The sequence below is a fragment of the Colobus angolensis genome, unplaced genomic scaffold, assembly GCF_000951035.1.
Source record: "Colobus angolensis palliatus isolate OR3802 unplaced genomic scaffold, Cang.pa_1.0 Scaffold95, whole genome shotgun sequence".
Classification (NCBI taxonomy): Eukaryota; Metazoa; Chordata; class Mammalia; order Primates; family Cercopithecidae; genus Colobus; species Colobus angolensis.
In genome coordinates this window covers 10,815,486-10,838,978 of record NW_012123487.1, presented here as the reverse complement: position 1 = coordinate 10,838,978, position 23,493 = coordinate 10,815,486, and the positions used below count along the sequence as shown (strand labels likewise).

Genomic DNA, 23,493 nt, shown 5'->3' with positions numbered 1-23,493 from the left:
ATTTGATCATAGTTTTACCTGACACTGGAGCCTTCAGAATGAAGACCCAAAGGTACAGGGGTGATTACCCATTTTTATACTTAGGTTCAACAAAGTATGGACAGCCATGTAGAAATACGATTGGACAAAATAGGCGATCTAATGCTAATAGTCTGACCCGGCCTTGGCCGGTCTAGTTTGGAGTCCTGGCCTCTCTGTGCAGCATTCCCTTCTCCTGGATATGGGATAGAACCTTCTCTAGAAGAGGAGTTTTATAACCTACAATTGAGGTAGGTCAAATAATTTTTGGCCAGTTTTTACACAGAAAGGTGGAGGAAAGTTAGAGTAATGCTTTTGGGTTTTATGGCTGGCTTCAGGAAAAGGGGGTTCTGGTTTCAGTGACTCTTAGGGAAGAGGGGCTCTAGTTTCTATGACCTGCCTCCTGGGAGAATGAGATTGAGAAGAGAGCAGGAAAGGAAGTCAGAGAAACACTGTTGCGTCTGAGGCCTTCACTTTGGGCTATTATTTTCTGAGCCTCAACAGAGGGAAAAACAAAAAAGACAAGAAGGAGGAAGTGCAGAGGCAGAAAAAGAGGGTAATATAACTACCATTTTGTACTGAGCACCAGGCATCCTGCTGGGCGCATTACCTGGCTTCACTCATTTAATACAACCCTAAAGCTGGGCACTGTCTTTACAGATGAGAAAACTTGAGTAAGAAGTGACTTGCCAGGTCACCCAGCTAGTACCTGGCAGAGCCAGGGTTCCTCCAGCTCAAAAGAAGAGCTCTAAGAGAAATACGAGGGAAGAAGGTTTTTAATTGTTGTTTTAAAGGGCCAGCATAGGCGCTGGAGAGGAAAGGAACGCATATGCAAAGGGTGGAGAAACAAAAAGTGATGTGAAGTCAAGAGCCGAGGAGAAGGAACTGCAGGGGAAGCAAAGCGAAAAAAGGTTAAGAAACGCCTTGAGTACTGCGAGGACTTTAAAATCCAAACAGCGTAAGAAGGTCAGAACTAGGAAGACAACACCCACGTGTCCCGCCCCGCCCCAGGCGGACGGCAGAGACCGCCTCACGCCAGGAGGAGGCGGAACTTCCTCACCGCAGAATCGCTGCTTCCGGTACAGTCCGGAAGCCTGTACGGAGAAGGGGCGGGGCCAAAACTGCCCACCCAATCGGAGTGACGCTCTAGTCTTGCCGGGGTACTAGTGGGGTAACTTGCTCTGGGGAGCCAGCGGTATGGCGTCGGGCTGCAAGATTGGCCCTTCCATCCTCAACAGCGACCTGGCCAATTTAGGGGCCGAGTGCCTCCGGATGCTAGACTCTGGGGCCGATTATCTGCACCTGGATGTAATGGACGGGTAAGTCCTCCGGGCTCCAGTCGGGCTTGCCGCGCGGGGGGCGGGATCAGCGCACCTTTATTGAGTGCCTGTTGGATGTACCGCGTCCCTGTGCCACGGAGCGCCTCACTCTGAACGCGATGCTAGAAGGGGAGTTGGGTAGGAACCCTGGAGGCTCTGGCAGGAGCAGAACTGTCGCGGCATCCTGGGTTGCGGCCGGATCCCAAACCTCAATTCCTCCCCTCCCCCCCAAGTAACGTGTGGTCTTACATCACTTAGGACCCGGAAGCGACCTAAATCTTTAGGACGTTTCTTCACTTTCAGCTACAGAAACTGAGGCCCAAGGGGAGAAGCATGACTTGCCCAAGCTCATATAGCTAGTTAGTGGCAAAGCTGGGGAGACAGACTTCTGTAACGATTGAAGTTGGCACCTGCAGCGAGGTTCCCGAGTTCTGCCACTTGGCTGGGTTACCTTGGACAAGCCACTAACTTCATTGAGCTTCAGTTTCATAATTTGAAAAATGGAACTACTAATAGAACCTACCGCTTAGGCATCTTTGGAAGATGAAATGAGCGAGTACATGTAAGGTTTACAGTGCCTGGCGTATATTAAGTTCTCTGTAATTGTTAGTTACATCATTATTAAAAGTCTGATTTCCTATTTTCTCTTCAGGCACCCTGCTCTTCAGGGAGGTCAGTTTTTTGTAAGTAATTTTTAAGCACTGTAGATACAGCACATAATATTGTTTGGAATCAGGATATTAGTTTCTGAAGTTGGTGATAGAATGAGGAAACAACCCCACAGAAAATAGTAAGACTCCCTCAAGATTACAGAAGATTGTGACAGACTTGCAGCTTGGCCCTTCCTGGGTTTGCGAAGTAGTTCTCTGAGCCCCACTGTTAACTGACTATAAAAATCATATCTTGAGTGGGGATGGAAAAATAAATTTATTTTAAATAGGTAAAAACTCTGTGTTTCCTCATTCAGTTTGCAAATTGGTGTTATTTTCAAAAGGTGATGATTTCCTTTTCTTTTTAATGTTAATCTGACTTTGAAGAGTTTTATCTTCCGTTGCTCTATGTGGTTAAATGTATTGTTTCTCTTTTGCATTTTACCCAGTTACCTTAGGAGTCCACCCAACTGATAATGACAGAACTTTGACCGTAGAGTACTAAGAATAGTCCAAATGTGTAAGAAGTTTAGTAAATATTATCTCTCACAAAGGTTAGCCTTTAGTTGGCCATTATATGTAATTGTACTTATTTACTTCATTTTTGACACCTTTGCTTGAAAGCCTTAAACTGTCACAGGTAATACCCTGAGTGTGTACCTCAAAGATAAGTAGCTACATTTTTGTGCCAGAGTAAACACCTGGAGGGTCCCAGGATGGAATAAGCTACATATATATTTGTGAATCTGTTTGACACAGAAAGCAATTTGGTTTTAATTAAACTGTGTTTGAGTAAGTTAATGGTTGGTGAAAGTAATTGTTTCAGTTCACCAGTCAGGATTATTAATGATAACCATAATAGCAGTGTTTATGAGCACTTGACTATTTCTGTTCTGGCGTTTTTTGTGTGTGAATTAACTCACCCAGCCGTTTGAAATTGATGTTATTACCACCAGCATTTGACAGCGAGGAGTTGGGCACAGAGAGGTTAAGTCATCTGACAATGGTCTTGTAACTAGAAAATAATGGAGCCAGGGTTGGAAGCAATGCAGCAACTTGTGTTGTCTCAAATTAAATGCTTCCTGTGGGTCCTAGGCTTACAGGGAATGATTAAGACATTCTTTGGCCTCAAAAAAGCAACTAATAATTTGTATACTTATTTTTGTTAACGGTATACTTATTGTTGTTAACTTATTTCATGTCTCTTCTGCTCCCCTATAAGCTTCCTGAAAGCCAAGTTTTTTTTCTTTTTGCTCACCTATGTGTTCTTTGCTGGAAAAGCACCATAAGGAGCTTAGTTATCATTGGCTGAATGAATGAATAGCTTAATCATAATAGGAGGAGTCTCTCAGGAGTCACTTTTGTCCCCTCACAGCTCTATGGCAGACTGAGCTCAATAAGATAAAGTATTTACTATGGATCAGAGTTTTGGGAACAAAAAAATAAAAAATAAGCATTTGTTTTTTATTTATTCCTCTTCCCCTTTGCCAGGAGGTACTTTGGTTTGGAAAAACTGAATTCTGAATACACAATTTTAAAATTATTTCTCTTTTAATCTTCTCTACTTTCTAAGTTAAGAGCTGTTTTTATTCCCCTTTTGCAAAGGAGGAAACCAGTGTAGGGAGGTTCAGCTTCTTCCCTGATGTCTCACCAGATTCAGCAGAGGCTGGCAGAGCTGGTACCAGGGCCCCTATGTGATGTGCTGTGGTGTCCACCAGGCTAGGGCTATGAAAGTGCAGCCACAATGTCCCTTCCCTCCCAGGACTGCCTTCGTGGTTTTTTTTCCTGGCCCCTTTTTAAAATCTCATCCAGCATTACACTTTGGATGTGCTTGTTGTTTTCTAGTTTCCTCCCCACCAAGACCTCCAATTTCTCCCCTGATTACAACTGAATTTCTTCATTTAGAAAGTCAGAAACCGGTTTGGGGAGAGGGAGTACTGTGGAAGATGGAGCACTAGCATGATTGGATATGTGAAACAAAGGACAAATGGATTCTCTGGGGAAAAAAAAACTAGAAAACACATAAATACATCATGACAGGACAGTGACTAGAATGTGTTCATCCTAACCATGGGAACAGAGCAAAGAATTTCTAAATTAGCAAACTAACTTCTAAATTAGCTACCAGGATTTAAAACTGGGACGATTTCACATTTCTGACTTTCGCTGCATTTCTCACTTTTGGGGGAAAAAAACAAAAAACAAAGACTTCCAGCACTGGGTCCTCAGTCTTACAAGGTGACACGCGCTGGAGCTGACAGGGGCAGCGTCACCTTTAGTCACCCGGGATGTACTTCATTTGGCGCCTTTCCCTGTCTGCTCTGTTTGGCTCTTTGATGTTATCTACTAACCCCCAGCAGCATTTGAGTTTGTGATTCCTGATTCACAGGAAGATTGTTTTCTAGTTACAGTCCTGTACCTTTTATAGCGACTCTAATCCTCCTCTTACCATCTTTGCCTTGTTAGGAGATAGGGTAAATGGCTTGATCTGTCTGCAGTAGATTGTGTTAGAATTACGTAAGTAAAGCTTAGGAGTGATGATGGAATGTGAGAGAGCAAATTGTATCGTTGTATTACAAAAAATTATAGTGTAATTCCAGTGAGTCCCTGGGAGAAAGGAATACCTTTTTATTGTATTTTATTTCTTTCACAGTTAACTGACTCCAGAAAATAAAGGAAAAAGAGGCAGAATAAGATAATGATGAAGCATAACTTTTAATGAAGTTTCTCTCCATTAAAGTGAAATAATTAAGTGTTTTCCAAGCTGGTCTGTTAACTCCCTCTGGCATTTGTTAAAAAGTCAGGTTCCTGGTCCTCTTTGGAGTCAGTAGGCTGAGGTAGAGACTGTAAATACATTAGAACTGCTCTCATCGTTACTGTTTGGTAAATTTGGGACACCCTGACTTCATGCTTAGGATTGTAGCCCTTTTTTGTTATGGCTCAGCACAGCCTTTGGGTTTTTTTGAGACTACTGTTGCATTTTTGTTCTTCCAGTGTACTTTGTGAACCTAGCATTTAATTGATTTTCAAAAACACAAATTAAGTCACGTAACTGTGGGGATAGTATTTTTATACGTTTTGTTTAGGTTTTCCCAAAAAAGTAGAAGTGTATTTTTTTTTTTGGTTCTCGTGTTTACTCGGGAGGTGGATATTATGCTTTTATTTTCATGATAAATGAAACCTACTGTTATGACAACAAAACTATTTCCCAGACTACACAGCATAATAAAAGAACAGTATGTGAAATTCAGATCTTTAATTCCAGAGTTGTAAAACATTCAATAGGCCTTACTGCCTGCTTCTTTGACCCTTATTTCAAGTTTTAAGTAAACACATACATCTTATCCACAGCCCTGACAATCATTGCTCAGGCAAATGGTAGAATCACTTTTTTAATGATAGAAATTAAACCTCCAAAGACCAAGGTGTTATTGAGTGAAAGTGTCTGTACCCCTCCGCCTTAGCTGTCCCTCTCCGATGTGTCCTGAATCCTTACCTCTCTCTCTTCAATCTCTTCTCCGCTAGACTTGTTCCCCATTTGTTTCGTTAGTTGTTGTTATAGGGACAGATGAGCATAGTAGTTAAGAGCCTGGACTTGGTAGCCATGGTGCCTATGTGTAACTCCTGCCCCCAGCGCTTACTGGTTGTGTGACCTTGGGCCTCTGTTCCTCATCTGTAAAATACAGTTAATAAAAGTACCTACCTCATAGGGTTGTTGTGAGGTTTTAATGATTTAATATATAGAAAGTCTTTAGAATTGTGTGTGGCTCATGTATAAGTTTGGTTTTTATTAACACTCATTCTACCTGTCATCTTAACTGTAAGACCTTAAACATAGTTTGTATTTTAACTCCCCTCCCACACACCTAATCATTTAACAGATCCGATCAGTTTTGCCTGTCTTGTCATTCTTAGTGTTCCTTGCCGCTTACCAAGTGGCAGTTGCAATTACCTACCCTCTTGTAATGTATTTCCCATTCTATCTTATTTATTAATATTTCTTGCTCTAAGATCTTACTTCATATTTCCAGCAGGACAAAAGTCCAGACAATGAGCTTGGCCTTTGACGCCTTTAATGTGATGCTACCCACCTCCCATCTTTTTTTTTACACTAGCCAAAGTTGGTCAATACCACTCTCCACGTCTTTAACTATAACTTGCTTGTTTCTGCTTTTGCTTCATTTTCAGGCTTTGTTTCTTTTCCCATGTTTATAAATCCTATTTTGTAAATCTCATGAACTTCTTTCTTAATGTTCTCTAATATTTGCTCTTATTTTATGTATATTTTGTCTATAATGACATGTTACCTGCCTGTTATTGTATAGCTTTTCTTGTAATCCTCATATAGGATAATACCTGCTGCTTTAACAAAGCCCAGATTTCAGTAGCTTAGTTCTAGTTTCTCCTTCATGTAAGAGTTCAGTGTGAGTGTTCTTCCATTCTGTGTCTCTTCCATTCTGTAAGGGCTTTGTTGGCAGAAAGGTAAAGTGGCAATAGGAAAGGAATTCTCCTTAACCTACCGGACTCTGCAGTGACACACATTACTTGTACTCACAGTCCGGTGGTGAGAGTTAGTCACATAAGCCACTTAGATGTAAAGGGAACTGGGAACTGGGATGTAAAGTCACATGGGTCGCTTGAATGTAAAGGTAACTAGGCATGAGAAGGTTTGACTGAGTTGATATCCTACTGACAACTATACGATAGCAGTAGGGTTGTGAATTCTGGTGAGTCATTAGCTGTCAATCTCTGTCATTTCTTGCCAGTGAGATGGTAAGCTCCTAGGAAAAACAGGAACTGTAGCATATTTCTTTACAAAACAGTATTCTGAAGCACCTAGTATGGTACTTGCATATAGGAGATTTTATTATTATTATTATTGTTTTTATTTTTTATTTTTTGAGACGGAGTCTTGCTTTGTTGCCCAGGCTGGAGCGCAGTGGCGCAATCTCGGCTCACTGCAATCTCCACCTCCTGGGTACAAGTGATTCTCCTGCCTCAGCCTCCCGAGTGTCTGGGATTACAGATGCACGCCACCATGCCCAGTGAATTTTTTGTATTTTTAGTAGAGATGAAGTTTCACCATGTTGGCCAGGCTGGTCTTGAACACCTGCCCTTGTGATCCGCCCACCTCGTTCTCCCAAAGTGCTGGGATTACAGGTGTGAGCCACTGTGCCTGGCCCTGGTTTTGTTAAATATTTAAGTGAACTAGTGATAGAACAAAAAGATTAACTGGAGTAAGGTAAAGGCTAAGTACCGTGGGTCTGGTAGACTTGATTTGTTTTTGTTTTTGTTTTTGAGATAAGTCTCAAAGATAAGTCTTTGTCGCCCAGGCTGGAATACAGTGGCACAGTCTTGGCTCACTGCACTCTCCGTCTTCCAGGTTCAAACGATTCTCCTGCCTCAGCCTGCTGAGTGGCTGGGATTACAGGTGCATGCCACCACTCCCAGCTAATTTTTGTATTTTTAGTAGAGACAGGGTTTCACTACGTTGGCCAGGCTGGTTTGAACTCCTGACCTCAAGTGATCTGCCTGCCTCAGCCTCCTGAAGTATTGGGGTTACAGGAATGAGCCACTGCACCCAGCTGGTAGACTTAATTTGAATCCACTTCACAAATTATTAACTGAGTTACTTAAGGATTTTATTTATCTTGTGCTCTTCAGAGGGGATAATAATAGCATCTACTCTATAAGGCTGTCATGAAGATGAAGTAAATTACAATGCTTGGCATGTAGTAAACCCTCAGTGAAGGGTGGTCATTATTAATAAACACATCACGTTTCTTTATTAGTCATCTTTAAGAAAGTTTAAAGAAACTGTCATTTAATGCCCTGTGATAGAAGTGATTAGAAGTAGCCACAGGCCTCCTGAGACAGACTAGGATTCAGATCAATGTTAAGAGTCCAGAACTTACTAACTAGTGTGTGACTTGGGCAAGTCATAAAGCCTGAGGGTTTCTGATTTTCTCATCTCTCCATTTCTATCTGTCATGGGTTATGAATTACAGAGTCAAATCATTATGAAAATATATGTGACATGATTTGTTGAAATGTCAAGAAGACATTACCTAGTAAAACCAAAATGACCCAGTATTTTTAGTATTATTTAATACTGATGATTAAGTATTAAATTGGAAAACATTGCACACAATCCCCTCAACCCGTGTCAGAATTCATATTGAGAGAGATACAGAAACTGAATTGAAAACATTTTCAGAGTAGATTTTGTTTGTCTTGTAGGCATTTTGTTCCCAACATCACCTTTGGTCACCCTGTGGTAGAAAGCCTTCGAAAGCAGCTAGGCCAGGACCCTTTCTTTGGTAAGTGGGTGTTATACCATCTGAAGCTGGATGTGTCGCTCAAGTAAAGGAAAACTGGATGGTTGATTTTTTTAACTTCCAAGTTCATCTGGCACCCTTTCCCCAACTTCCCTATGCTGGGTCTTCATTGGCTTGACTCCAGTAACAAGCCAAACTTCTTCCTGCCTCTGGGCCTTGGCTCATCTGCGTGGAAAGGTAGTAGCTTGGCTGGCTGCCACATCTTTGGGCCTCAAGTCATTTGTCAGTTCCTCAGAGAGGCCTTTTTGAGTGCCCTCTCCCAAATTAACCTTTATCCAATTATCTTATCACCTGTTGATTTTCCTCTGAGAACTTCCTTTGATCTGCGATGACTTTTATTAGACTGTAAACTCTGAGGGCAGGGATTGAATCCACTTTATTTACTGTGGTTTTCCTAAAGCTAAGCATAGACATGATCAGGGCTCAGTGTAATTGTTAAATGAGTTTATGAATCAGTTGATTTATGGCCCAAAAGCCATTTGTTTTGTGCAAATTGGAGCTTTCTACAAGTGGTGCCTAAATATTCACTCCAATGTCATAGTACAATGTAAATTAAGATTTTTAAGATTACTTAGTGGCCTACAAGTGATTTATATTAAGTTAGCAATATCTCACCTGTCAGATCTCTTAAACATGAGAAATTGTACACTTCTTTTTAAGTAGTGTTATTTATTTTTTTCTTTTTTAAAAAAAAGAGACTTGAGTTTTGCTATGTTGCCCAGGCTAGTCTCAAACTCCTGGGCTCAAGCAGTCCACTTGCCTTGGCCTCCCAAAGTGCTAGGATTACAGACTTGAGCCACCACGCCTAGCCTAAATAGTTTTTTAAATGTAACTTAGAATTTAGTATAACTTAGATTCTTTTTAATCAGCATATTGTTGACCAGTTTTATGAAGGACTCTGTGCTGTTCACTATGGTAGTCATAAGCCACATGTAGCTACTAAAATTAAATAAACTTAAGTTCATGACCAGAATGGCCAACATGGTGAAACCCTGTCTCTACTAAAAATACAAAAATTAGCCGGGCGTGGTGGCGCACTCCTATAATCCCAGCTACTCAGGAGGCTGAGGCATGAGAAGCTCTTAAACCTGGGAGGTGGAGACTGTAGTGAGCTGAGATCATTCCACTGCACTCCAGCCCGAGTGACAGTGTGAGACTCCATGTCAAAAAAAAAAAATTTTTTTTTTAAATTAAATTACATAAACTTAAAAATTCAGTTTCTTATTCACATTAATCGCGTTGCAAGTCTTCAGCAGTCACATATTGTGCAGTGCAGCTATGGGACATTTCCAATATCACAGAAAATTTAGTTGGATACAGTCTTCAGCCTCTGCATAGGATCCATCTACTTTGAGTACACCAAAGAAAATGTACATTATTACCTCATTTATGTGGCATGAGGAAACAATGTTCCACCAATATGTTCACCATTTTGAAATTTCCAGACAATGGGATATAGTCCTCTGATTATCTAAACTTTTTCTTAAGCCACAGTTAGCTTATATGGCAGATACCATGACTTTTCCTATGAATTAAGGTTGTTCTCATGACCATGAGAGGTGGATGAAATACATAGCATTGTTTGCTCCCACTGTACAATCAATGGCCAGAATCCTCGCTTCTGGCTTTCTTGTGTGAATTTTTTTAATGCTTTCTTTTTTTTCGCTTTTGCTCCCTTTTATTTGGGCTCCCATTGTCACACCATACTATTGTCTATATCATTTCTTGTCAGTGCCTTTCCTTTTAACAATCCTGTGTGGCTGCCACCACACACAATCTGCTTTTTCTTGTTGTTTTTAATTTGTTGATAAACTTGCTAATTAATATTTCTAGAATTTTGTCTGAAGGATTAATGAACTCCATTTACTTTAATGTTTGGGTTTTATGACCCTTGTTTTTTGGTTTTTGGCTTTTTGTTGTTGTTGTTGTTCCTTTAAGAGACAGACTCCGTCTATTACCCAGGCAGGAGTACAGTGATACAATCATAGCTCGCTGCATCCTTGAACTCCTGGGCTCAAGCAGTCCTCCCGCCGCAACTATAGCTAGGACTACAGGTGTGTGCCACCACACCCGGCTATTTTTATTTTTGTACTTTTTGTAGAGATGAGATCTCCCTGTATTGCCCAGGCTGATCTTGAACACTTGGGCTTAAGCCATCCTCCTGCTTTGGCCTCCCAAACTGTTGTGATTGTAGGTGTAAGTCACTGGGCCCAGCTACCTTTGTTTTTTATATTAAGAAACATTTGTTTAATTCTTGGATTTTGGTTGTTGGATAATTGATATATGAATGTATTCTAGGACCAAGATTACATGTTTTGTTGTATATGTAACGCTAACATTCTTAACTCTTCAGTTTTCATATTGAGTAGAAATAAATGTCTAAGAAATAAAGTGATAGGGAAAAGTCTGTTCCTGTCATTGTCTAAATCAGTGATCCTCAAGTACTTTGTATAAGGACTCACACAATTCCTTAAGACCCTTGCAGGTCATCCATGAGAGTATATCAAAACTATTTTCATAACACTAGGAAATTATTTGCCGTTATTTCTACTGATGGTACAAAAACATTGATGAGTTAGTTTGCTTGTGCCTTAACCAACTCAAGGCAGGGACTATATCAGGAATTGTTATATTCTTCATCATCATGCATTTGCAATAAGTATCCTTGATGAAGCAATACAAACTAATAAATCTTGGTCCTTGAATACATGCCTTTTTAATATTTTGTGTGACAAAGTAGGAAGTGCTTATAAAGCACTTGTGCTGCATTGCTGCATATTGGAACATAATGGTTTTCTCAAGGAAAACTACTTGTACCGTAGAGGTATGATCTGAACACTATGTTTTTTTGAAAGAGCAACTGACAGATAAACTATGGTTTTTCAGACCTGGCTATTTTAATGACTTTTTTAAAAAGTTAACTAAATGAGGCTGTCTCTTCAAGGAAAGAGATACCTTGTCAGTTTTTGTTCCCAAAATTAGAATTTTGAAGAACTTGTGTATCTTACCACTGTGGATTTGATAGTGTCCCAACAGTTAACAAGCTTTTCTGATGAGATCTGTAGTTATTTTAACAAATGTAATTTTGGGGTACTATAGAATGAAATCTGTCACTATTTGTAAGATGTGTGTAACTCAGTAAATCAGTACTTAAAATACCCATTGAAAATACAAGACAAACAATGGGTTTTAATGTAACAAAGAATGAAAAGCTTGTTGATAGGGTTTACAGAGTGCACATTGCAGCTAACCTTTATAAAATTACCACTCAGCACATTTAAGGTAGGCTAGGCTAAGCTGTGTGAACATTTGGTATATTAAATGCAATTAGACATAACAGTATTTTCAATTCAGGATGAGTTAATTGGGATGTAAACCCATTGTAAGTCATAGAGCATCTGTGTTACAACAGATTGGATACGGAACAGATGTGAGAATATAGGTGTCTTCTATTAAGCCAGACACCGAAGACTTGCAAACATGTAAAACAAACGATACCACTCTTAATTAATATGTAATAGAGTTATCTTTTTTGAGACAGTCTTGCTCTGTTGCCCAGGCTAGAGTGCAGTCGTGGCCTTCATACCTCATTGAAGCCTCGGTCTTCCTGGGCTCAAGCAGCCCTCCCACCTCACTCGTCCCCTCTAGTAGCTGGGACTGCAGGATCACACTACCATGCCTAGCTAATTATTCTGTTGTTGTTGAGAAGGAGTCTTACTACGTTGCCCAGGATGGTCTCAAACTGGGCTCAAGCCATCCTCCCTCCTCAGCCTCCTAAGATTATAGGTGTAAGCCACCATACCTGCCAAAAATTACATGCTTTAAAATGTCTTAGTTTGAATTTCTTACACATTAAATATCTATAAATATAACCCATATCAACAGAAGTTTCTTGTGGTCATTATTAATTTTTAAGAGTGTGAACTCCTGGGCTCAAGCAATCCACTTGCCTTGGCCTCCCAAAGTGCTAGGATTACAGGCTTGAGCCACCACACCTAGCCATATATAGTGAGTGTTTTTTTAATGTAACTTAGAATTTAATAGAACTTAGATTCTTTTTAATCAGCATATTGTTGACCAATTTTATGAATAATTATGATTGTAATAGATAATAGAATGATAATAGAATGTTTGAGAATTGCTGATCTAATGTTAACTGTACACAGATTTGCTGAACTACTGACTCCCTGAACACCATAGAAATTCTCCATTGAGGGTTGCTAGTGGTTACTGGATGCTAGAGATTGAGTAAGGATGACATAGCTAGCAGTCTGGTAACTTATGGAATGAATAGAGTAGGTATTTTCAACCAGCTTGAATTTTCCTTGTTTATAATTCAAAGAATAAGAAACACCAGATTTAATACTTTTTTTTAAGAATAAAGTTTACCTATTAAAATATGTTCTAATTTAGGCCGGGTGTAGTGGCCCATGCCTATGATCCCTGCACTTTGGGAAGCCAACATGAGAGGATCACTTGTGGCCAGGAGTTAAGCGAAACTTTATCTCTATTAAAAAAAAAAAAGTTCTCATACAATTACTTTTGGTGGATTAGAAATACAAATGTTAATCTTGACTTTATTAGTCAAGCTTTATACTCTCTTTTTCTGACTTTTTTTTAAAAGGCTTTGCTGTATTTCATAATTGTTCTGGAATGTTAGAATTTTTTTTTTTTGAGACGGAGTCTCACTCTGTCGCCCGGGCTGGAGTGCAGTGGCCAGACCTCAGCTCACTGCAAGCTCCGCCTCCCAGGTTCACGCCATTCTCCTGCCTCAGCCTCCCGAGTAGCTGGGACTACAGGCGCCCGCCACCTCGCCCGGCTAGTTTTTTGTATTTTTTGGTAGAGACGGGGTTTCACTGTGTTAGCCAGGATGGTCTCGATCTCCTGACCTCGTGATCCGCCCGTCTCGGCCTCCCAAAGTGCTGGGATTACAGGCTTGAGCCACCGCGCCCGGCCAGAATTTTTTTTTCTTAAGTATAGCTTGGCTGTATCAGAAATGTGCTTCCTCTAGCAAAATAAAAAACTCAAAACCTCTCCTCCATAAATCCATTTATCAAACACAGGATTCTTCACAGTGTTATTTCTTGGTTTAGCTTGTTTTAAGCTGCCCTCTCCTTCTCATGAAATGCTATTATGTTTTAAGTCAAGATCCTTAAGCAGGCCATGCCCATTTTCACCTTATATGTTTATATGGATCAAGCTTTAGCATTAGGATGAATATCAGGTTTCTTTTAGTCAACATATCCTTCCCCCTAAATTTGTTCTTGCAGTCTTTTGCCTCTCAATTAATGGCAGTTCCATTCTTCTAGTTAATAAGTCCAAAATCCTTGATGCCATCTTTATTTTCCTCTCATCTTCTCACCCTCCACATCTCATCCATCCACAGCTGTCTTTGCTCTTATTTCAGAACATATCCATCCTGAATTGCTGCCATCATTTTTCACCTGGGTTATTGCTCTCGTAGCTTCCTCGGTGGATACTATCTTGTCACTTCACTGTGGTGGTTTCTCCCAATGGCCTGCAGAATGCCGTAGGGTTTCTCCTCACCACGTGCTTCCCTGACCTCTGACTGGTGTATCTCCTTCCCCAGGCACATCAGCCATATTAACTGCCTACCTAGTGTGCATTTTACTTCCTTATTTTGTTTATTGTTTGACTGTCCCATTAAGAATGTAATCCCTGTGACAGGAGAGTTTCATGTTTTTGCTCTAACCCTAGGAATAATTAATAGTACAGTAATTGCTCAATAAATTGAAAGAAGAAATGAAAAGAATCACTTAATTTTCCTAGAGGAAACTAGTCTGTACGGATAATATGACATATTCTTTAAGTTTTGTAGAGTGGCATTTCCTGGACCTGGACCTAGATTTCCTGATTTTTAGATGTTAACTTTTTATATACAGCACTGTATGGTTTTTGTGGGAAAAGGGTTTTTGTAAATGAATTTAAATAAATCCTTGTCTTCAAAATAAGAGGAAACTACCTATACTCAATTATAACTATGGAAATAATGATTTGTGTGATGCCCAAAGAGTTCATATCTGAAGTGGCAAAAACTGCATACAGGTTGGCTTCCAATAGCATGAACCAGGTATTTTTCAGTAATATTTTGAAGTGTCTTTTCTTTCTAGACATGCACATGATGGTGTCCAAGCCAGAACAGTGGGTAAAGCCAATGGCTGTAGCAGGAGCCAATCAGTACACCTTTCATCTCGAGGCTACTGAGAACCCAGGGGCTTTGATTAAAGATATTCGGGAGAATGGAATGAAGGTAAGAAACCAGTGATGAGTGTTTTGTAACATTCACTCTCAGTTGGGAAGATTTGCTGGAAACAGGAAATTTTCTCTTTTTTTGAGACAGAGTCTTGCTCTGTCGCCCGGGCTGAAGTGCAGTGGCACAGTCAGGGCCCATTGCCTACTTAAGCAGCTGTTCTTCAGCTATGAAGCCAGGATTTAACTTCTTTGTCAAATAGCATTTATATATTCCACTAATATTTTCTGAAAGCTGCTGCTTGTTGGAAATACTTACATTTAATAGTCTTGTTAACTTTTGAAAAATAAGAACAGATGTTTCTACTGGGCCTGCTATGCCACAATAATGTAATACAGAGGGAATTGTAAATGTCAGTGTGATATAGCATATTTGTGTCTGTTACAGGTTGGCCTTGCCATCAAACCAGGAACCTCAGTTGAGTATTTGGCACCATGGGCTAATCAAATAGATATGGCCTTGGTTATGACAGTGGAACCGGGGTTTGGAGGGCAGAAATTCATGGAAGATATGATGCCAAAGGTAAAAGAAGTATTTGATTTTGGGGTGAGGCTTTTACTGTGTGTTCATTCAGTCAGCATTTATTGAAAGGCTTATATATATAGGCATAACCTGTTCTGAAGGTGAGGAGATGGGGATGTTTACAGATCATTCTAATACAGTATATAATAGATGCTGTAATAGATTTCTGATTTGGAAATCAGAGAAGTATTACATCTTTATCTTGAACTTTTCTCTTTCTTTGAGACAAAGTCTTGCTCTGTCACCTGGGCTGGAATGCACTGATGCAATTAGGGTTTATTGCAGCCTCGACCTCGTGGACTCAAGAGATCCTCCTGCCTCAGCACCCTGAGTAGCTGGGACTACAGGTGCACACCACCATGCCCAGCTAATTCTTACATATTTTAATAGAGGGGAGGTCTCACTGTGTACCCAGGCTGGTCTTGAACTCCTGGGCTTAAGCTATCCTCCAGGCTTGGTCTGCCAAAGTGCTGGGATTAGAGGCGTCAGTCACCACGCCTAGGAGTCTTGAAATTTTCTTTTGAAATTGTTATCTCTGTAACTTTTAAATCTCTTGGAAGTTGTCATTGACTATTGAGGATTTGTCTCTCTTCTTTCCATGACACACGGTCTCTGTAAAGACATTACAGATTGCTGTTTGCCAAATAGAACAAAGCTTGCTATTAAAAACCAAGTATTCCCCAGTAATATGTTGTATTGGTATAGTTATTGTGTGAGACAATTGGAGTTTTAATTGCTAATTTTGGCTGTTGGATTTTTTTGTTTATTTGGTTGTCTACCCCCCCACCCCCACCAACATATCCACTTTAGGAGTTACTTATTTCCTCATGTATATATCTAGGTTCACTGGTTGAGGACCCAGTTCCCATCTTTGGATATAGAGGTCGATGGTGGAGTAGGTCCTGACACTGTCCATAAGTGTGCAGAGGTGAGATTGCTCTTCAACTCTGACTAGACCAATTTCCTGTCAAGTATGTCTCCAGGACATTGTCTCATGGGCCAGCAATTCCCTCTGTGGTTCCTAAGTTGACTTTCTTTCTTGGAAAAGTATTTTTGTTCACATGTACAACTAGGAAAAGTAAACAGCCATAAGTGAATTTTTGGTTTTTTCTTTTTCTGAGATGGTCTGTCTTTGTGGCCCAGGTTGGAGTGCAGTCGTGTGATCTCTGCTCACTGCAATCTCTGCCTCCAGGGTTCAAGCGATCCTGCCTCAGCCTCCTGAGTAGCTGGGATTACAGGTACCTGCCACCGTGCCTGGCTAATTTTTTTTATTTTTAGTAGAGACAGCGTTTCACCATGTTGGCCAGGCTGGTCTTGAACTCCTGACCTCAAGTGATCTGCCTGCCTCGGCCTCCCAAAGTGTTGGGATTACAGATGTGAGCCACTGCGTCTGGCCCATAAGTGGATATTCTAAAATCACATAAATTGTTAAATAGTAAATCCTGGTTGTCTCAGGAAGGCTGAAGAAAGTTCTTTTTTAAAAAATAATATGTTGAATTTCAGCCCTTTGGAAGATCATTAAGTTCCAGGACCTTGGAAGTGAGAAATTTTTCCAAAATATGGAATTAAAAGATACCTCCTCTCCAAGGGGGATAAAAGTAGAGAAATCTAATTGACCTAATTATTACGTTATTCTTTAGAACCTATATATTACTTAGTTGTTCCTTGTAAGAACTTGCTAGAACCATTTTTGATTAAAATTTAGGCCTGATGCCCCTTTGGCTGTCTCTGTATACCTCTTTGGCTATCTTTATACAAATAAAAACTTTTTTTTTACTTTTTTTTCAGATAGCAAATCTAGCATACTCAGGTTCCTGAGGATGCCAGCCCTCCTGGTAGCACCACAAGTGATTAAAATAAAACTCACATGACCTGCTTTTCTTTCACAGTGTGGGGTATCTACTTCCAGGTTCTTGTATAACTGTCACACTTTTCTGCTTGATATATACCCATCAAAAGCTTGACAGTAGTAAATACTTACGCAGGAGGGCTGGGCAGATGATGACTGAGCTCATATCCTTTTGACTGCTTGTGGAATTGCTTTGTACAAACTGTGCTTTGCCAATACACTACTCCTGCTTTTATGCCAGAGGTTGCAAAATTTTTTTGTGAAAAATCAGACCTTGGTGATGATCTTAAACAGCAGGATATGAAGAACTCCCACAAGCTTAGCATTCCAATAATGGAACACTAGGCATAAATGGGTTAACTGAAGAGATATTTGCAGTGTTAACCCTATAAAACTCACCTTTATAATTTCTATGAGGAATATTGTTAGAAATGCTCATACATAAAGTGACACTGTCTGGAAAAATTTTCCTCAGCCTGTGGTTCTCCCACTTCTCCCTCTTTGTTCTAGCAGTGAATCACAAAACAGATTGGGTTTCCATCCTCAAATCAAATCCTAGGAAGCTCAGAGTTAAATTTGGACCCAATTTTTTAGCTTTTCTTTTTTCATTTCTTTGCTTCCATATTTAAACGTATGTTAAAAACTTTTTTTAAAGCCAATTCAAAACCATTCTGGAATGCAATGAAGTATAAAGAGAGACATTCATTCCATTTTTTGACACAAAAATGAGAAATCACTTTAATTTCCCCGTAGTTTATGGATAATTTCACATTTTAGCAATAATTGTCCTTTCACACTCACAAATTAAGAATAAAAGTTTTTGTTTTTTTTTTTAAGTAACTAACAGAAGCATTGGTGCATATTGGGAAAAACCTTAGTGGGCTTGAGGAGTAAAGGCTTTTAAACTTTATCTAAAGAGTAGCAAAGATACCATGTAGATAATTGAGAGTTGGTTTACCAGAAAGGTCAATGATTTCTTAGACACATTTAAAAATAATCTCACATCCTCACTTGTGAACATTTTAAGTTTTTCTTATTGAACTAGATTGCTTAAAAAAGTGGCTCTCATACGATTGAAATGTTGACAGAGGCAAGGGTAGGCACTCTAGTCCAGGAATTCTGTTTTAGGTTTTTCTCCATTTTCCTTTGAGGCATAACCTAACTGTTTACTTCTTCCAGGCAGGAGCTAACATGATTGTGTCTGGCAGTGCTATTATGAGGAGTGAAGACCCCAGATCTGTGATCAACCTATTAAGAAATGTTTGCTCAGAAGCTGCTCAGAAACGTTCTCTTGATCGATGAAACCATAAGGAGCCCAATGTTTCTGTTCATGAAATCTCCCTTTTACTGGAAAACAGGAATATTGACTACCAAACCATAATGCAATTGAAGCTGCACTGCTTTTTTGAGCAGTTACTCATTCCAGTGATTAAAACTGATTGTGCAGAATATTCTAAGAGGTTAGAAATTGGTGTGTATAACTACATTTTTAGTAATGCAGCTTAATGATTAGTGAGTAAGATACTGTTTTTATTGAGAGACTTGATTTTTATAAAGAGTAAAAATACGGCTGTATTAAGGTTACAAACAGAAAAGTGTCTTAATGCTTAAGGAGGGCATATTGACTACACTACAAAAACAAATTTTGTCTGTACTTCTGAAAAGAATTTTGTTGTTTCTCAGCTGTTTTCCAAAAGCAAAGGAAGTCTTTACGGTTTTTTTCTATTTCATGTTATTTGTGATTTGTTTATAAGTTTGGGTGGGATGGCATACCATATTCTTGGTTCTTAAAATCTATCACTTTTAACCTTACACTTGATGTGTGAAAACTATAAAAACAATGTGTGAAACCCAGGGGTTCTAAAATACAAGCATAGATTTTATCAGGGTGTTTTGTCAAAGCAGGTTTTTCAGTGATTCCTCCCCACCATTCTTAAGGACGTTAAATAATGCTGTTGTGTTAGCTCTGAGTAGAAAGGAAAAAGTAAAACCTCTGTTTGGAAGTAATATTGGGTTGAATTCTGACCACCCCTTTCTAGCTGGACCTTTAACAAATCACCTAATCTTTTTTGCGTTTCTCCTAACTCATTTATACATTAAATGTAATTATAACAACTGTGGGGTTGTGTTGAGAATTAAGAGGTAACACTATATACCTAAAGTTTCCAGTACTAGTCCCAGAATTTAGAATATGCTCAATACAAAGTAGATAGCATTATATAAGTTTATATTTCGTGAGTTATAAAGTACTTTGATATATTCTCATTAAATCTGTAAATCACCTCTATAAGTGTAATAATAAAGCAGATATTTTGTCCCCATTTAAAAAATGAAGAAATTAATGCTCAGTAGTAGGATGGTACCCTGAAAGGATCTGGGAAATGGTAGAATTTCTGGTCTGTACTTTTACAGATGGAGCCCTTGGGAGGTCGGTTAGGTAAAAAGCTTTTTACTTAACATTGTCTTATTTCCAGTCTAATTTTACACTGTAGCAGGACCAGATGGCTGAGAATATTCTGGAACTATGGATCTTGACCCCAAGGATATATTATTTTATTCCAAGAAAGATCAGGTAGGCGAAAAGATGACAGGATGCAGAGTCAATCCATAAACTAAATATTTATAACTGTTGTGAATTATAGAGAGTCTAAAAATATGTATCAGCTATTTCATTCCTGTAAATACTCTTGCTGTGTTATAAATATGGCAAGAAATATCAGGACCAGTATCAATAGACTTCTTGAGGCTACTATAAGTTTTCAGAAATAAGGTTCAAAAAGTAAGAATGCTAACAGTTAAGCTTAGACTAGAGCTTGCTTGGGTTTCTTCCTGCATTACAAGGTAAAAATTTGTTAATGTTTGTTTTTATTTCAGCTTAGGAAAGCTTTGTGCCATGAATAGGTCGCATTTAATAACAAGCAACACAAGGTATATAGAAATAACTTTAATTAAAAAACTTACATAGAAGATTATAATATCAGATGTGACAAAGATTTGAGTTTATCTGCCTGGACAACTTGGGTTTGTCTGGCTTTTGTTTTATTTTTCTTTAAAAATAAATGTACAGTAAAACTATAAGCAACGTTTGTCAGTATTGAATTTAGATTTTTTTACCCCTTAAAAGGACTAGTATAATTTCCAGTCTCTAACAAAAACTTAGTGTCAAATCTCACAGATTAGGCCAAATGGACAATATTTTCAGTTATGTGGGTAGTACAACTTGAATAACCTTTTTACATGACAAAAAGTGATTTATATAAATTGTTCTCAACTTTCACATAAAAAAATGGTTTTATAGATTCAAAAGAAATTTTCTTTCATATATACTCTTTAGTATCCAAATATTGAAGCTTTGTTTTTTGAAAATGTTTAATTCCCAATCTAGGATGCAAGCAAGAATATATGTTTATTTGAATAGAGTAAGCTATGGCAGAGAATGACCAAATTAGCTAGAAATAGAAATCAGCCAGAATTACTAATTTCTTGCTAATCTAGAAATACAATCATTTTTTTTTTTTCAAATTTTATACTGATAGGACTTCACTGTTTGTGGCTCATTTTAAATTGGTGTCTTCATGAGACACATTAATTGGTAAAACTCAAATTGAGTTTTCAGAGATGTGATAGTATTAAACTGCACCAATATTTAACTCAAATTTGCTTGCTTTATTTTGTTAGGAGTAAACAGAAAGTAGCCTGTGTTTAGTCCCAAAGATATCAATGATTTTGAATAAAGGAGTTTTGTGTTATCTGGTATATAAATTTCTGTAACTAACTTCTACTGTTGGTTAAACATGTTGAACAAAAAAACAACAAAAAACTTAATCTCTATATTCAAGATGTTCAGATGTCTTTTATCAGTGGAAACCTGTGTTTTATCTATACCGCAGCTTATGTTTCATAGGGTAGTTCATACATGCATTTCCAAGGGGAGTGGGTCATTGCCAGTGTTTCAGAAACTACATAGGGGGATGTGTGTGTGTATGCTTATTTTATACACACATATTTGTATATTCTAATATATTATTAAGGCAGTTTTAATGAATTACCATGTATATAAAAAATAGCTGTCACTTGGCGCACAGGTTTGTATGTATGTGTATATATGTGTATGTATGTATGGTGTGGGCACATAGTGTTAAAAATTACCCAGTAAGGTGATTTGACATCAAGTTACAGCACTTCATATCTTGGTGTTTGTAAGTTGCATGATAAACACAAATGACTACCACTTGTCTGTAGATGAAAAGCTGGTTACCCTTGTGGTTCCAGAAGGAAAAACAGACTTATCTTGCCTGTTTCATAAACAGCATAAAAGATTAATACATGCAGAACATGCTCTTATTCTGGAGGGGATGGGGGATCCTGAACAGGGCTTTATTTCTTCCCATCTTTCCTACATTTACATAGTTTTCTTAACCTGTTCCCTGTCACCTATTTTTTTTAACATTAGTAAGTTCTAGATCAAAGGTTTTGTATTCTTCCATTCCATCTGACTGCTTTTTTGGATGGTGGCCATTCTCTGGTACACTGGTACCGAAGATTTCACCATGGAAAGCTGTGCTTGACCATTCAACCTGATCCTTTTTTTCATCTTCACATAATAAGGCTGCCATGTCTTCACCCTTCAGTGGAAAAGCCCGTCGTTCCCACCACAAAGACTGAAAGGGGAAACATTTTCAGTTAAGTTTCAACTAATTTGTTTTGTTTAAATTCATCTAACAAGTAACTGTACATGTCTATATTGTAATAATTATTGTTCTGTTCTTTTAGCACATAAATGTACAAATTTTCATTTCAACTTAAATAGCAACTCAAAAGGGAATATACTGAGAATTCTTGAGTGACTTTTGGAATTTATTTCTTTACTTTGCCTCTGCCAAGAAGAGGAAATGCTGCCACAGGCAGTGGTCTTCATTTCCAACCTAAGAGCACTTTGGGAAAGTGTTCTCAGGTTTGATATACTTCTACAATGTCTTCATTTTCATTATTAAAGGTACCTATTAACTTTTTCTTTCCTGAGCTTTCTGCAACTTGCCTATTAATTCTGTAATCTCCATTCCATTCTAGATCTAGTTCTTTTTCAGTGCCTATTTATGAAGAAAGGTGTAAGAATTTTATGGATGCAGTGTTAGAAAGCAGTACCTTTAAGGTAGGAACTGGGTCTGTGGTGAGGCATGTAAAAATCTTAAGATATGAGGAGAAAGAAATAGCAGCTAACTTTGGCCATGTAGCAGGTGCTATTCATTAATCAGGTTTGTTTTGTAATGAAACTTTGATAGTACCTCCATTCTCTAATAGATGAATGAGTACTTGGAAGTTCGTATTGACTTGTTACACAAAGTGACTGTAGTTAGTAGTGGACATAAAATGCTGGAATACAGATCTTCTCTACCTAACTATCTTATTGAATTTGTTATGTAATGATGTAATAAAGAAAATTAATTTTTTTCAAGTAGTTTCTACAAACAAGTAGTTAAAAGGCAAGAAATGGGAAGTTTAATCATATATATTGCACTTACCTTGGTTTCTTGGCTTTGCTTTAAAGAAGGTAAGCCATATGCACACAGATCCTGGTTCTCTGTAGGAAGCTCAGGAGGACTTGCAGCAGCACATTGCTGACTGCTACTAAAGTTATTAGGGTATTCTTTCAAAAGCAAGTCATGTCCTTCAACATTTTTACTGTAAGCTCTAGCAAGAAAATCAGGAAAACACAATTATTCGTTATTTTTTGAGGTCTTGAAAATTTATGGACAACCCAAGGTATCACTGAGTCAAGTTAACTTGGTAACTTTAAACAGTTTTGCCCAAAGATTTTTAAAAATTCCTCTGGTGCTATTTATTACTTTCGTACTCAGAGGATGAAATAGTACTTTATGAAATATTTTACCGAATTATAATAGGGGGAGGGGTGTTCTTGTGTTTGTTTTTGTCTTTTGTCTGACTAATTAAACAAAAGATACTCCTTAACTAAAACGACTACCAGACTTCACACAATCTTGCTTTTTGAGTTTTGGCTCTTTTAAAAATGATCAAATGTATAATAAATATAAAATAGCAGGTATTTTCTCACATAATAATTATGTCTGATTTACTTCCCCTTCCCTCAAAGCTCATTTGTGTTTCTAAAAGTATTTTAGGCTTTTTTGCATTTTAGACTAAACAGGTTTCTTGAGAAATTTTTTATTTTTTAAAGAAAAACATATTTTGGAAGTAGTGATGTTAAAATGGATTACCTAAACTCCAGTCCCCAGTGTGAGGTCCATTATTAAAGTAGATTGAAATGAACTACTTCATATATACAGAGAATTTTCACATTATTTGTTAGTTAAATCTATTCCTGAGGCTGACAACGTAAGAAACAGTAAAATACAGAAACTAATTTCATCATTATAGAATTAGCTCAAATATATTTTGAATACAAGCTCATTCTGTGTAGTATTTTACTTCTGGTGCACAAATAGCTGATGTTACAACATCATGGTTTCCTTTTTAGTGGTCTCACCGAAAACTCATGGAGAGGTTT

General features: G+C 38.3%; 2 protein-coding genes across 10 annotated transcripts in view; one reads left to right on the top strand and one right to left on the bottom strand.

Moving 5' to 3' along the window:
• Positions 1–1,116: 1,116 nt before the first annotated feature.
• RPE (ribulose-5-phosphate-3-epimerase) lies at positions 1,117–23,039 on the top strand. 8 transcript variants are annotated; one of them, XM_011932332.1, is made up of 7 exons: positions 1,117–1,337; positions 8,228–8,307; positions 14,457–14,596; positions 14,984–15,118; positions 15,960–16,046; positions 16,262–16,356; positions 18,147–23,039. In XM_011932332.1, exons 1-7 carry the CDS (start codon positions 1,216–1,218, stop codon positions 18,160–18,162), a joined length of 675 nt encoding a protein of 224 aa, XP_011787722.1. In that variant the 5' UTR covers positions 1,117–1,215; the 3' UTR covers positions 18,163–23,039. The 8 variants fall into 8 exon arrangements, with proteins under 8 accessions (XP_011787722.1, XP_011787724.1, XP_011787726.1 ...); XM_011932334.1 differs by lacking the exon at positions 16,262–16,356 and having other exon boundaries at positions 18,151–23,039; XM_011932336.1 differs by lacking the exons at positions 8,228–8,307; positions 16,262–16,356 and adding an exon at positions 1,990–2,009 and having other exon boundaries at positions 1,117–1,326; positions 18,147–21,796.
• The window catches only part of KANSL1L (KAT8 regulatory NSL complex subunit 1-like), a 154,289-nt gene continuing 149,997 nt past the window's right edge, over positions 19,202–23,493 (bottom strand). Inside the window, exons 14-15 of one of the 2 annotated variants that reach the window (XM_011932339.1) lie at positions 22,490–22,658; positions 19,202–21,628 (exon numbers count right to left, since the gene is read on the bottom strand). In XM_011932339.1, the coding sequence (XP_011787729.1) occupies positions 21,398–21,628; positions 22,490–22,658 (400 nt within the window). In that variant the 3' untranslated portion in view covers positions 19,202–21,397. The remainder of the gene's footprint in view (positions 21,629–22,489; positions 22,659–23,493) is intronic. The other variant, XM_011932340.1, reaches the window with a different exon arrangement.

Coding starts and splice junctions, on each gene's coding strand:
- RPE (XM_011932330.1), top strand. CDS start 1,216: ATGGCGTCGGGCTGCAAGATTGGCCCTTCCATCCTCAACAGCGACCTG. Junction 1,338..8,227: donor CACCTGGATGTAATGGACGG/GTAAGTCCTCCG, acceptor TTTGTCTTGTAG/GCATTTTGTTCCCAACATCA. Junction 14,597..14,983: donor TTCGGGAGAATGGAATGAAG/GTAAGAAACCAG, acceptor TGTCTGTTACAG/GTTGGCCTTGCCATCAAACC.